At 41.3% G+C, this 13,718-nt stretch overlaps 2 protein-coding genes across 7 annotated transcripts in view; both read left to right on the top strand.

Moving 5' to 3' along the window:
* LOC103385912 (guanine nucleotide-binding protein G(i) subunit alpha-2) overlaps positions 1-8,008 on the top strand; it is a 35,944-nt gene extending 27,936 nt beyond the window's left edge. For 4 of the 5 annotated variants that reach the window (XM_008319935.3, XM_008319937.3, XM_008319936.3 and 1 more), the window contains 6 exons: positions 572-732; positions 3,715-3,843; positions 5,918-6,047; positions 6,192-6,345; positions 7,031-7,263; positions 7,344-8,005. In XM_008319935.3, coding sequence (XP_008318157.1) covers positions 572-732; positions 3,715-3,843; positions 5,918-6,047; positions 6,192-6,345; positions 7,031-7,221 — 765 coding nt within the window. In that variant the 3' untranslated portion in view covers positions 7,222-7,263; positions 7,344-8,005. Of the gene's footprint in view, positions 1-571; positions 733-3,714; positions 3,844-5,917; positions 6,048-6,191; positions 6,346-7,030; positions 7,264-7,341 lie in introns of all 5 variants that reach the window. The other variant, XM_008319938.3, reaches the window with a different exon arrangement.
* A 4,153-nt stretch (positions 8,009-12,161) lies between these two features.
* The window catches only part of LOC103385911 (PAK4-inhibitor inka2-like), a 3,742-nt gene continuing 2,185 nt past the window's right edge, over positions 12,162-13,718 (top strand). Inside the window, exons 1-2 of one of the 2 annotated variants that reach the window (XM_017036481.2) lie at positions 12,162-13,076; positions 13,427-13,705. In XM_017036481.2, coding sequence (XP_016891970.1) covers positions 13,059-13,076; positions 13,427-13,705 — 297 coding nt within the window. In that variant the 5' untranslated portion in view covers positions 12,162-13,058. Of the gene's footprint in view, positions 13,077-13,426; positions 13,712-13,718 lie in introns of both variants that reach the window. The other variant, XM_017036482.2, reaches the window with a different exon arrangement.

Below are 13,718 nucleotides of genomic sequence, written 5' to 3'. Positions count from 1 at the left end.
TATTTTTGGTCCAGCATTTTATAAAGAAATTGACTTTTTCAAGTTCAAAGTTTGCCACGTTACTAGTGTATAGTCTATAGCAGACATGGCCAAGCTAAGGCCCAGGGGCCGGATGTGGCCCGTTTAGCTTTTTAATCCGGCCCGCCAAATTTTTCCAAACCATATAATTTATCTATACTTCTGCCTTTTTGCTGCAATGCCCACGGTTCCCCAATAGATGGTGTAAAAAAAATGATAAAAGCATTTTAGCATGTATGCATGACTTTAACATGTCATTTGTCGTAGTTCACACGAGCGCTCCATCTATCTGCTCCTGACGTGGCCCCCCTGTAAAAACTTAGGACCAATTGTGGCCCGCGAGTCCAGATGTTTGGCCACGCCTGGTCTATAGCCTTTTTTTTATCCTTTAGCATTTTTGGACATAGACTTTGGGGGTCATTCTAACCGTGTCTAAAAAAATCAGTATTAATTATTGCCAGAGCCATATTTTAGTTTTGACTTTGTCCTTTCACGGAGTATCTTATGATTTTAATTGTGTGTTTTTTTTTATCTCTTTCTTTCAACTTCTCAGGACGATGCCCACCAACTCTTTTCCCTGTCGGCAGAAGCAGAGGAGCAGGGCGTCCTGCCGGAGGAGTTGTCCAACGTGATCCAGCGACTATGGGCTGACAACGGCGTCCAGAGCTGCTTTACACGGGCCAGAGAGTACCAGCTGAATGACTCTGCAGCTTAGTGAGTCCTTGGACAACACTGAATAGAATTCTGAATAGATTTTTTTTTTTTGTCGGAGCATTAACACTCACTCACTGCCGCAGGGTCAGTGAACACGAGCGTGAGTGCTGCTTGTTTTCACATCCTGTGGTTCAGACAGACACGTGAGGTCACCTCAAAACAACAACAGTGATCACTGCCTCCAAAACTGACTAACACTTATGATCCAACTCTACATCGTGCACAGAGGTGAACACGTAACTGTTCAAATTAACATATGCAGTGCTGTTAAATTATCACTCACATACATTAAACATTCACTGCCCTGCAGGGGGTGCTAAAAAGTGCACTTGTATTGCCCACGTCCATGACTTAAAGCACAGTGAAACACAGCTTAATTGCTTCATTGAGATTAAATCTGTTATCTCTGAGGAGAGAGAGAGGGAGAAGGGTGTGTGTCTGTGTGTGTGTGTTGAGTTTGGAGAGAGCAGCAGTCGCCCAGGGTGTGAAAAGAAAATCAAACTGGTACAGACACATCATTTATCAAGATTCTGCTGACTCAGCAAATCAGCTTCACTGTAAACTTTCACCCATCGTGTTTTTTGGAACAGTAGCCGTTAGTCATTAATTGGAAAACTTTTCACCCAAGTTCTCATTGCCAGCAGCATCAGGATGTCGTTTAGAGATGTGTGACATATACTGGACCACGGTGTATACTGTATGTAACCCAGTCCCTGAGTCCCAGCTGGGTTGGATTACATCACTACGCTTTTTTGTGGTCTTGATGAGTGACCCAGTTAGAATCCTCTAAAACCTCTGTGTCGGCCACAAAAACCTGCTAAAACCCCAACACTCTCCCTGTTAATTTGCATTACTGACACCTACTGGCTGTATTTTCCATAACGCCAGGGGATGGTACCGCACCATAGTCAAACAAATGTAAGGAAAACCTTCACTCCTACTGGTTAGGGTTTATTTAAAGGAACAGGTTCGTTAAACCTCCTAAGTCTAACGTTGTTAATTGTTGTTTATTTTGGTTTATCGTCATTAAAATACCACTTCAAACCAGCTTTTAGCTGAATATCAACAGAGAGTAGCTTCCGCTGTTAATAGAGAAGACAATGGGTTTTTTTGTTTAATCGGTGGCTTTGGCTTTTAAGACCTGTCACGCCGCTAATCTGCAGCTACAGAGCCCGACGCCAGCCACAGGTCTTAATTACCTCAACTGCCCTCATCCATGAGCGCTGTGTTTGTTGGCTATTGTTCTAATGGACCTGGGTCAAATAAAAAAGGAGAGGATGAGGGAATTGTGGGAGGCTGCTGCTGGTATTGCTGCTCTGAGGTGTAAGCTGGTTATCACTCTCGCCCTCAGGGGTGCGCTGCTGCTGCTGCTCTGAAATGAAAATCTAGAAAAAAGAGAAAAAAAAAAAGAAGCTAAAACAACAGCAGGAAGTGACTGCACCAGTTTCTGTCAGATACACGAGGTGTTGGACAAAAGTGTGACACATCCAGATTGTGTTACTAACAGCCAGGTGGGTGTTAAGTGTTTTACACGTAGTCGTTTTTGGAGCTGAGGCACACTAATAGGAACGGTGCTGTTCTCTGTAGGGGGGTGGGGGGAGGGGGGGTATTAGTAATGATGAATTCTGCCTCGCTGCTTTACTGCTCTCATTAAAGCCAGAGGGACCTGGGTGCCCACTGCTGAGAGAGCCTCATGTTGAGCAGCATGGAGAATGAATGTCTTATTGTGTCGCACGGTGAATTTAAATGTTGAGCTGGTGGAGAAAAAAAAACGACACAGTGTCACTGGACAATAATCCATGTCTGAGGAGGAACAAGAGAGAGAGAGAGAGAGACGAGAGGAGGGAGGAGAAAACGAAGAGCAACAAAAATGTCTCATCCTGAACCACACACACACACACACACACACTCACCCTGGGAATTAAGGATGTGACTGTGAGAATTTCATGAAAACATTTTTTCGCCCCCCTTTTTTTTTTTTTAGATACTTAATACGTAAAGAATTTTTAGGAAATCTTTTATCTTGACGTTTGGTGTGGATTACAAAGGCGTCTTAAATCTCTCTCTCTCTCAGTGAGAAACAGGATTCGGATTAGGATCCACACACTGAAATATAGAATCAAAACTTTTAGCACTGACTCCTGCAAATGTTTTATAAACAGTTAATATTTTCTTATGTGGCCTAAGAGAAAAACAACGCTGCCGTCGCTGCCTTTTTTTTAGTTTTATAAACAGTTAATATTTTCTTATGTGGCCTAAGAGAAAAACAACTCTGCCGTAGCTGCCTTTTTTTTTTTTTATTGTGTATCTATTAATATTGCAGGAGTTGAAGATAATAGCCCTGTGTTTATTTCTTTTATCAGGCTGAAAGGCACGATGGCCTGAGAAGCCGGGCTGCTTTATTTGGACATGTTACATGAGCAAACTCACAGCCATAACGGCCCCATCTCCTTATCTGCAGTATGGATTTAAAACAAACATTTTCTTTTTTTTCTCGAGCTAAAGAATATTGTTAATACCGTCCGGCTGAGCAGAGTCCACAAATTAGGTCTGAGAAAACAAGCGTCAGACTTTGTGGAAGGGTTTCCGAAGATCTATGAATTTGACTGATCGTGATTAGTTGAGATAATAGTTTGACTGATCGTGATTAGTTGCAATAAAAGTTTGACTGATCGTGATTAGTTGAGATAATAGTTTGACTGATCGTGATTAGTTGCAATAAAAGTTTGACTGATCGTGATTAGTTGCAATAAAAGTTTGACTGATCGTGATTAGTTGAGATAAAAAAATACATATTTTATATATGAATTAACTATTGGTTAATTTTGACTGCACTTTTTTACTTAAATAAAAAAAAATTTGTTTGTTTGACCACTCATTTCGACCACTGCAACATGACTTTTTTGGACAGTCTAATCTCAAAGTTAGTCTACTTGAATCTCATCTAATCCACTAATCTAATCTAATCTAATCTCTCTTCAGCTATCTAAATGACCTGGAGAGGATAGCCAAGTCAGATTACATCCCCACGCAGCAAGACGTTCTGCGGACCCGGGTCAAAACAACCGGCATCGTGGAGACGCATTTCACCTTTAAGGACCTGCACTTCAAGTAAGGCTTTTATGATCCTCCATCAGCCAACGACTACGTTCTATCTGTCAAAAAGAAAACACAACTTATTGCCCTAAGTCTGAGCTGCAGCAGCAGCAGTGGGGGGGCTGGGGGGAGGGGGGGGGTGTTGTTGTTAAACATGGTCTGGTGCAGAGTGATGAAGCAGTAAGTTGTAAATCTCTGGATTCAAACGGTGAGCTGGAACAAACACAAACCCTAAGCTGGCGTTTGGAAAAAGGTCCGATACAGTCATCAGCCGCTTCCACCGTGAGTTCAGCTGCGGCAGCAAGTACGTTCACTCAAGCAGAGCCTGAAGAACCCACTAACCTTCCATCATGTCATCATTCAGCACTTTCACAGTGGATACAGTGTGTACAGTATGTTGTCTTTCCTCCAACACTGGGATGTTTTTTTGTTTTGTTTTTTTCTTTTGGGTCTTTTGAGGTTTAAATAGGTTTATAACTCTAAAATATGTAAAAAAAAAAACAAAAAAAAACATGAGTCAGTGAAAAAATATGCAGTTTTTTCTCCATCATTTTTTGTACCAAGGACCGGTCGGCCGGTACCAGCTGTTACTGTGGACCAGTAATACCACACCATCGTTGAAGGATCATTTAATTTTCAAAATCAAACATCTTTTAGACTTTGACGTGTTGTTTAGAAACATTGACAGATTATTTTTGAATGAAGTAAATCAGTACAACTGAACTTTTTTATTGTGTCCCACTGTGGCCCGCTACCAAATGATCTACGGACCGGCACAGGTCCCCAGACCAGGGGTTGAGACCTCTGGTTTAGAGCGTTAATTAAGTAAACTAGAAACTAAAAGTCTGTAAATCGTTAATGCTTTGAACTGGAGAACAAAGGGAGTTCAGTCGTTCAGTGAACATTCAGTTTGTTAAACCCACTCTAATTAAAACGTTCATCCCGTCAAAACATTTCAAAGAAAATACTGGAACAGAAGAAAAGTTTACTCCCTGGTCACACGCCTCGGTTTTTGTTAAAAAAAAAACAAAAAAAAAAACAACTCTTTCTTGGCTCTGTTTAAGAAATGTGATAAAATGTGTGGAGAAAAAAAAAGTATTTACAGTTTCTTGGCTCTGTTTAAGAAATGTGATGTGGAGAAAAAAAACGTATTTACAAGGTTTCTATACAGTTTTAGTCAATGAGAAACGACATCATCTGTTATCAATCAGTGAGTAATAAAATACTAGACATTTCCTTCTTTTTTATGTAGTTGACTGGAGCTTATCTTAGTGCTTCCGTTTCCTTTAATCTGTGCTTTATTGTCATCACACACACACACCTCTATCTGGTGAAAAGGAAATTAATCAGCTGCTAAAGGCGTCTGGGGAAAAGCCAGTGTCAGCGCGGTGTGTACGCGGAGAGAACATCCTCTCGTTCGTGTGTTGATGTTTTATTTCCTAGTAGAAAACACACACACACGTGTTTGTTTACATTTAAGCAGCGTCCTCTGCTCTGATCTGCTGTGATATATTTCACTGATGTAAGCAGCGCCGGAGCAGAACGCTGAGGTAAACAGTCCAGGGTGTGTGACTGTTACGGTCGGCCCTGCTGCTTACTCAGCCTGGTTCACTTTAACAATGAAAAATCATCTCCAGGAAAAACCAAAAAAAAAAAGAAATGTGAAGCCGAACGTTAGAAAAAATATGCTGCGTCTGGTTCCATCTTCATCTTCATCTTCATCTCAGTTTGATTACCTCCATTTTGATGAATAAGTCGGACGTGTCTCTGTCACCGCCGTCCTCAGCCTTGTCTTAAGGACACCTGTTACCACAGCAACCACGCTGTGAGGAAATGTCAGTAAAGGCCGAGGAAAATGACAGAGAGCACACTGCCCAGGGCAGAGGTGGCAGAGGTGTGTTCACAGGAAAAGCCAGGGGGTAGGAGGGGGGGGGCAGAGGGGGTGCCTGTTTTTTTTAAGACTGAAAAACTCCACCATTTTCTCTCAAAAAACCGCACGCTCACGCTGTGTCAGTTTTTTTAAGACTGAAAAACTCCACCAGTTTCTCTCACCAAAACCGCACGCTCACGCTGTGTCACGTCTGTGCAGGATGTTCGATGTCGGAGGCCAGCGGTCCGAGAGGAAGAAGTGGATCCACTGCTTCGAGGGAGTCACGGCCATTATCTTCTGTGTGGCCATGAGTGCCTACGACCTGGTGCTGGCCGAGGATGAGGAGATGGTGAGTTAAAGTTAAAAAAACAAACAAACAAAAAAACAACCAACCTGAAGGGAGGTTGGTTTGTTCCCGTTTGTTCAAACCATTTCCTTCGTGTGTTCCTCGATATCTCTTTATCTCTCCACCTTTGTTCCCCGTCCCACTCAGAACCGGATGCACGAGAGCATGAAGCTGTTTGACTCCATCTGCAACAACAAGTGGTTCACAGAGACCTCCATCATCCTGTTCCTCAACAAGAAGGATCTGTTTGAGGAGAAGATTGCTCACAGCCCGCTCACCATCTGTTTCCCTGAGTACACTGGTACAGTAACAACACTGTCTGGGTGTCACTCTTGTACTTACGGTGGAAATGTTGTGCTGTCATGTCTTAAGAGCTCAGAGGAACTTGAACAGGATATGTCTTAAAAAAAACAAACATTTGATTTATTTTAATCAGTGAGGGAATAAAAAAAAGTCACACTTTTTTTTCCATCTTTTGGCTGAGTTTGATACTTATACTCAGCTGTTATTAATATATTAAAATATATAATTTCACATATTTGTTATTTTCACACTGACAGCCACTAGAGGGCACTCTAGGTTTGTGTAGCAGTATCTGCTACTCCTATAGCACTGAAAATGTACATATTTATATATGTTTTTTTTTGTCTTATTCATTGTGCATTTTCTGGTTGGTGCGACTTATAGTCTGGAAAATACGATAATTGGTTCAGTTTAGAAATTATCATTTTTGCCAGTTCTTGGGTTAAACACCAGAGCGGCTCCACAAGTTGAAATGGAAACTTACTTTATCCAGTACAGAATTAAATGTAGTTAATTTTTCAAGTCTGTTGTGGCGTTTTGTTCATTATGATATACTGTAGTGCTAACGGATCAATGGTCGGTTCTGGTGGAAGTGTTTTTGTTTTTTTTTAGAACAGGCTGTGGTCGATGGTCCAACAGCCTGGAGATGAATTCAACTCCATTTTCCTCCTCTTCCTCCACAGGGCCAAACAAGTATGAAGAGGCCCAGGCGTACATCCAGACCAAATTTGAGGACCTGAACAAGAAGAAGGACACCAAGGAGATCTACACCCACTTCACCTGCGCCACTGACACCAAGAACGTGCAGTTTGTGTTTGACGCCGTCACCGACGTCATCATCAAGAACAACCTGAAGGACTGCGGCCTCTTCTGAGATCACGGATGAGTCCGAGTCCGAGTCAGAGTCAGAGTCAAGGTGGGTTCAGAGAAATGATGACACTGTAAACACCGTGGAGTCTTGTTTGTTGGCTCATCTGTGTGTGTTTTCTTTCTCAGATTACTTGAACAGTTCTGATGACCATAATAATGGGGGAACACACACACCCACACACACACATGCACGCACACACACAAAGACTGCACTGGCCAACCACCGACCACAACTTCTGCTTTCTTCTGTTTTTTGTAAAAAAAAAAGGAAATAAAAACCTCACCCAGGAGGCTGACAGCTCCACAAGCTCTGCAGAATTCCAACTAATGCCGATCCAGCTGCTTGTATCGTTAACTCTTTTGGCGCCGACCGCAGAAAAAAAAAAAAAATCAACATTTATTTTGTCAAGTCTTTTGGTCCTCTTTTTTTTTTTTCCTTCCTAAATGTTTTTTATATAAATAAATTCATTTTAACTTTAGAGATTCTGATGTGCAAAGTATGATAGAAGCTTTTAATCACAGGCAGCGTATTTTTTATGAGATAAAGCACAGGCGTCAGCAAAATAAAATAAAAAAAAAAACAGGAATTGAAGAAAGTGCTTTTAAAAAAAAAAAAATGTTTACATGAGTTCATCTTTCATAGCCGACCGCATATTGTTCAGCATGATTAAACTTGGCAAATATTAGCTCTGTATTCTGCACCAATGGTCTAACATTCCTATAAAAACAACAACAAAAAAATATATAAAATGAAGAAAAAAAAACGCAAAAAAAAAAAAGCTTCACATGCAGACAGAAATAAAATTCTAACTGATATTTAAAGTATGTGCGTAGCTAATATTCTATCACTTTTTATAGTACTCTTGAGCCTGTCTGTTGCAGTATGTTTGTGCCTTTACTTCTGGTCACAGCCGACTCTTAGATTCACCTTTAGCACCGTCCGACCGACTGTTTCGCCTCTGTTTGTTTCTCTGCCTATAAAACCTTCTGAATATATTTAGTGATTATTAATGAGAGCTGAAAATCTAATTCAGACAAAAAAAAAAGAAGTGTAGTGTTTTTTGGTAAATATTAAAAATGAAAATTCCTATATGATTTAATTTAAATAAACGTAGAGATAACTTGACTCTTGCACACTGTTTTCTTTCTGTTTTTTTTTTTTTGTTTATGACGTTTTAATGCAGTATTGTTTTTGTTTTTTTTTCCCTTTCTGTTGTAGTGGAATATAAGCAGCGACTTCACACCTTAATCTGCCATCGTCACAACACACAGGGAGGGTTAGATTTTCAAATGTAAATACTACGGAATTNGGGTTGAAAAGGGACGTTGTATCACGGTGGAAGTGAGTGATCAGATTTTCCTGGAGCAGATGATTTCATTCTCGGAGGATGTTGATTAAACAAACTGCTGTAGTGTTTGGTTCCAATAAAAGCTCTAATACTCCTGAGTTGCTGACTGCACTTGTTCTGGTCACTTTTGTTACAACGTTCAACACTGTTTCGCAACTTTTGTTTACCTGCTGCCCTGCCTGACGGTTAGCTGCGGTGAATTACCGGTAAGTGAAGGACGCAGAGTGTCCTGTTTGAGGCAGGTTATCACTCAGGGTCAACGTATATATATATATATATGTAACCGGTGTAGCCCCTACAAAGTACACAGAAAATAAATATATTGTGCAAAATTAAATTAAATATGCTAAAAACAAGGGAGCAACAGAAAAACACTAACCTCACCCACAAAGTCCGAAGAAAGAGGGAGAGGTTAGATGTGAGTTTCTGCCCAGGGAGGAACAATATATATTTATATATATATATATTATAGATTAAATTTTGTCCAAACTTAATTTAAAGTTTTGCTAAAAGTGCTCGTACCATTGTGTGTGTAAAACTCATCTTACAAATGACCAGGTTTTCAAAAATTCACTGTTTAAGAGAACACTAGTAGACTTAACAACTCAGCTTCCGTTTGACGACGGATGTAAAGCCAGCCATTGCCGCCACCTAGTGGACACCTGGGCAGAAGCTAAATCCCCACTTGGATAATTTGAAAGGTTTGAATCGGGGCTCTAAACCCCTGGATTACCCCTGGATTACCTTCTGAGGTGTGGGAGTCTGATGATGTAATCACCCTGATTAAACGACCATCAGATTATTAGATTATTAGGCATGAATTAAAGAACGATTAAATCGATTAGTTGAGAAATCTAGGCTTCATTTCGGTTAATTAATCAAACACATTTTAGTAAATAGTGTCGACGATTTCACGAGTTTGTTTTTGTGTGTTCGTTTTGTTGTTTTTCAAACAGTAAAATCCTGGAAATCGTCCATTACGCTGATAGTGCACCATCCGGACACGATACTGTTACACGGTATGTTACAGAATACAATGTTATCGACGGAAACATCGGTTTACCAACTGAATAAACAGACGATTTCTTATCTGTTGTTTCTGTCATTAGTCAATTACATGAGTTCATTCAACTCCGGTCGCTGCTGCATTAACCAGCAGAAGTGAAGTGAAGAGGAGGGACATACAGTACAGGCCTGTATCAGGTTGTCCTCTAGAGGGCAGTGTTCCACACGGAAAACACTTGGTCCTTTTATTTGTTTTTGTTTTTTTCAGAGCCACATATTTTTTAAGGTTGCCATTTACTGCTTTTTTTTTTTTAATTTTTAATTTTGGTATGTCACTGGTCAGGTGTGAAATATTTTAGCGTTGTAGAAAATGGCGTTGTTGCCATTTACATTGGTAGTAATTCACAAATGCCCTGGCAGAGACTGGGGATAAAATAGAACGCAGTCACTGACCTGTAGTGATCCTTGGATTTAGGGGTTGATAAAATAACAAAACTGAAAATAAAAAATAAAAAATGCTCTGTGAAATATCTCCAAATCTAATGAACATTTGTTGTTTAAGGGGGAATTCACTAGTTGGAAGTGAAGGAGGTTTAAAATACTCCATGTTTAAAACACATTTTAATGACCTACTTTTATTAAGTTTACATTTTTAAAATCTTAGTATTTTCTGTTGTAGATGTTCAGTAGCGTTGACAGTAAAAATAAATGAATAAAGGAAACCCTCTACTGTGAGAGGTAAATAATTTACCGTTGGCCTTAATGGCCCCTGAGTTCCCCCTCAGTCTGGTGACATTAATTAAATCCATTAGACGATTCTGTCGGAGCAGAGATGTTTGCTGTAAAGGCAGAAACGCCTCATGTTGAAATAGTCAACAGGTCCATTAGCAGCCTGAGGTAATTACTGAACGTGCAGTGGAGAGTGGACGGGCGAGGGGGGGGGGGTCGAGGGAGCACACAAACCAGGTGGTTTGAACCAGATGCTGCAGCCTGTTTGGTTTTCCTGCTCTGGAGCTTGGATTTCAAATGAAAAACATTCATTTGAAATAATGGAAATTAAATTCCTCATCGACTGATTGGTTGAATTGATTAACCAGCGTTGGTGCGCTGCTTGTTTTTGCTCTGCGGTCCAGCAGGTCGGGACATGTCACGCCGATTTCCATGTCAATGTCAAAACGTCCACGGACGGAGAATCTGCACCTGAACAGTTCTGGATCATTCTCCAGCACCGACGACTCGTTAAACCGCCCTGGTGGTGTGAACGGCCGTCACATTAGCATTCACTCCACTGAATAGTGTGAATGCAAAACCAAGCACAGGCTGAGTGTGTCCACACACACACACACACACAAACACACACACAGGGCAGATGAGTACATTTACATCTGGCCATTGTGGAGACACTCAGACATTTACATTTACAGACAACTGTACGCACACACGAGGGCAGGACGTTAGCATCGGCTGGAAAACAGGGGCGACACTGGAGGAATCAAGATACGATACGATACAATACTATATGATACGATACGATACGATACTATATGATATGATATGATATGATACAGTACGATACAATACAATACAATACAATACAATACAATATATGATACTATATGATATAATACGATATGTTATAATGTGTACAATACAATACAATACAATATATGATGTAATATGATACAATACAATACGTTATAATGTGATACGATATGATACGGTATGATACAATATGATACGATACGATATGATACGATACAATATGATGCAATACAAATTTTTTACATGACGTTTCAAAACTGTGAATAACAACTTAATTTGAGGATCGATCAACTGTTGATCAATACACTGATGAAAACAGTTTAAAATGTGTTTACCATTTAATGATTAAATAGTAAATAACAGAGTAGAAAGAAGTGACTGTCACGAGTTTGGAAATGACCCAACAGCAGCAGAACCAAGTCAGGACTTACTACAGGTCGTTATTAGGACCTGGAAACATGTACTGGTGGACATTCCCAGTCATCCAGGTCATTCCTTGAGGTGAGTCCAGTTGACTTCTTGAAAAATTGAAGTTTAAATACGATGATAAACACGTCACATTTTTGAAATTCAAATGGAGTCAGAACATTTTATTTTGTGTTTTTCCATTCTCAGTGGCAGCAGTCGTACACACAGAGCTGAAGGCTCCTGTGAATGAGCCTGCTGCGCTCTGATTGGCTCCTCCAGACACATGTCCGTGTATAAGGAGGCGGGCTGAGCAGGACTGAATCATTCACTTGGTCACATCTGTCTGTGGAGGACAGAACTGCTGCTGACTGTGCAGCCACATCCTTCACCTCTGAGCAGGATTTGTTTTTTTTCTCTCTTCATCTGAAGGATTCTTACTTTATTCTTCCCTGATCTGAGGTGAGTGGCTTTTTAACAAACTGCTTTGTGATGCCTGTCAAGACAGGTTAACTTCAATGTGTTTTTTTTTCTTCTTCTTCCTTGCAGGAATTCCTTCAATTCCTGGAGTACACCGACGAGAAGGAAAGACATTGTGAGTTTTATTTCCTTACGTTTTTTTAAAGTGTTTTTTATGCAACTAAAAAAAAAAAAACTAAATGCACCCGAGGCCGATTGTCACTGATGCTGCTGCTGCGTCCTCCTGCAGTCATCAGTCGGAGCGCGCTGTCGTCATGCACTGATTACAAACACATGAGAAGAAACTTTTCCACAGCCGATGAAGAAATACTTCATTCTTTTCTCAATATGAATCACATTTCTCGCTGCGTCCGTGACCGTGCGCCTCGTGGCGACTTTCTCAGGGTCTTGCCACATGTAGCGGAGTAATGAAGAAACCAAAAACGGGGCAGGAGGTCCCTCAGTGGGCTGCAGTGGACAGACTGGGCTCAGCAGAGAGGTCACGCAGGTCAAACTGTCAGTGTCCGGGGCATTTTATGATGGATGACGTTTTTATGGCCACAGATGCCGTTTCTTATTTTCTTTTTTTATTTTTAAATCAATTTTCAGTCGAGTAACTTTGCTCATAAAAGTTTTAGGAAAAAGTAGAGAAGAAAAAGATTCAGCCCACCTTTTTTCCCCCCACTTTTCTCCTTTTATTCCCCCACTCTTCAACACATACACACTCACTGTCACATGATCTCTCCGGCCCCTCTTTGAGCAGCACACAGGCTGAATCTGACCAATCAGAAGAGAGAGGGAAAAAGTACAAAAAAGCGGAATAATAATATACCTCAGTGTGTCACTGCTGAATATCACTGGTGGGGGAGCGACCCCCCCCCACCCCCTTAAAGAGGCAGGGTCTCAGAGTGACCACATCACTTGGGTCCAGGTCTGTCTGTGTCGGTGACACTGATCCTGAGTCAGCGTCAGGCTGGGCTGCAGTGATGAAACGTAACAGACAAATTAATGTGTGGAAATCTACAGGCTCCGACCTGTTCCGCTGAGTCGTCCCGCTCCACCAGTGTCTCAGCTGTTGTACATGGAAATACTGCAGCTGGTGCATGAGCAATACTGCAATATTTTGATATTTCAAATGTACTCTTGTGCAGTATTTCTTACAAAAACTGCAAACTGGAAATTAGATGGATGGATGAGATCGAGAGATAGAACTTCTATCTTAGGAGTTCCCCTTGGAAAGAGATCATCAGTTTAAGACTCTTTCTTCCTTTACCTACATCAACCCTTGTCTCTAATGTCGTTTCTTTTCTGTATTTATATATTTTTTTCATCCGTGTTCCATTCTAAACCTTCTAAACTTCCCCACAGTGAATTCATTTTTTTTTTTTAATCCAGATCTCTTGGTCTTCTTGGTCTGATTTTCCTTGTCTTCCCTTCCCGTCTCTGCAGCCTTGCCTACGTGACTCCGGGGACTGTTTTCGCGGCCACATGCGGTACATGATGAGGTCACTGCAGGACCTCAAACAACTCCGCCGGACCTGCCCCGCAGAAGCCAGGAGCCCCCTGACCCCCATCAGCAGCAGCCAGCTGCCAGAGCTTCCGTACCACTCTGCCGTGGCGCGAGCCTGTCAGCGCCGGGCGATGCAGCAGGAACTGCGAACACGGCTGCGAATGTCCAACGCCAGCACGGCCTCTACCTACGACTCTGCCTGCTGTCTGGCGAGTCCCCTGGAGGAGGAGG

This window comes from Cynoglossus semilaevis, chromosome 11 (genome assembly GCF_000523025.1).
Source record: "Cynoglossus semilaevis isolate Cse_v1.0 chromosome 11, Cse_v1.0, whole genome shotgun sequence".
Lineage (NCBI taxonomy): Eukaryota > Metazoa > Chordata > Actinopteri > Pleuronectiformes > Cynoglossidae > Cynoglossus > Cynoglossus semilaevis.
This window is presented reverse-complemented; position numbering and strand designations above follow the sequence as displayed.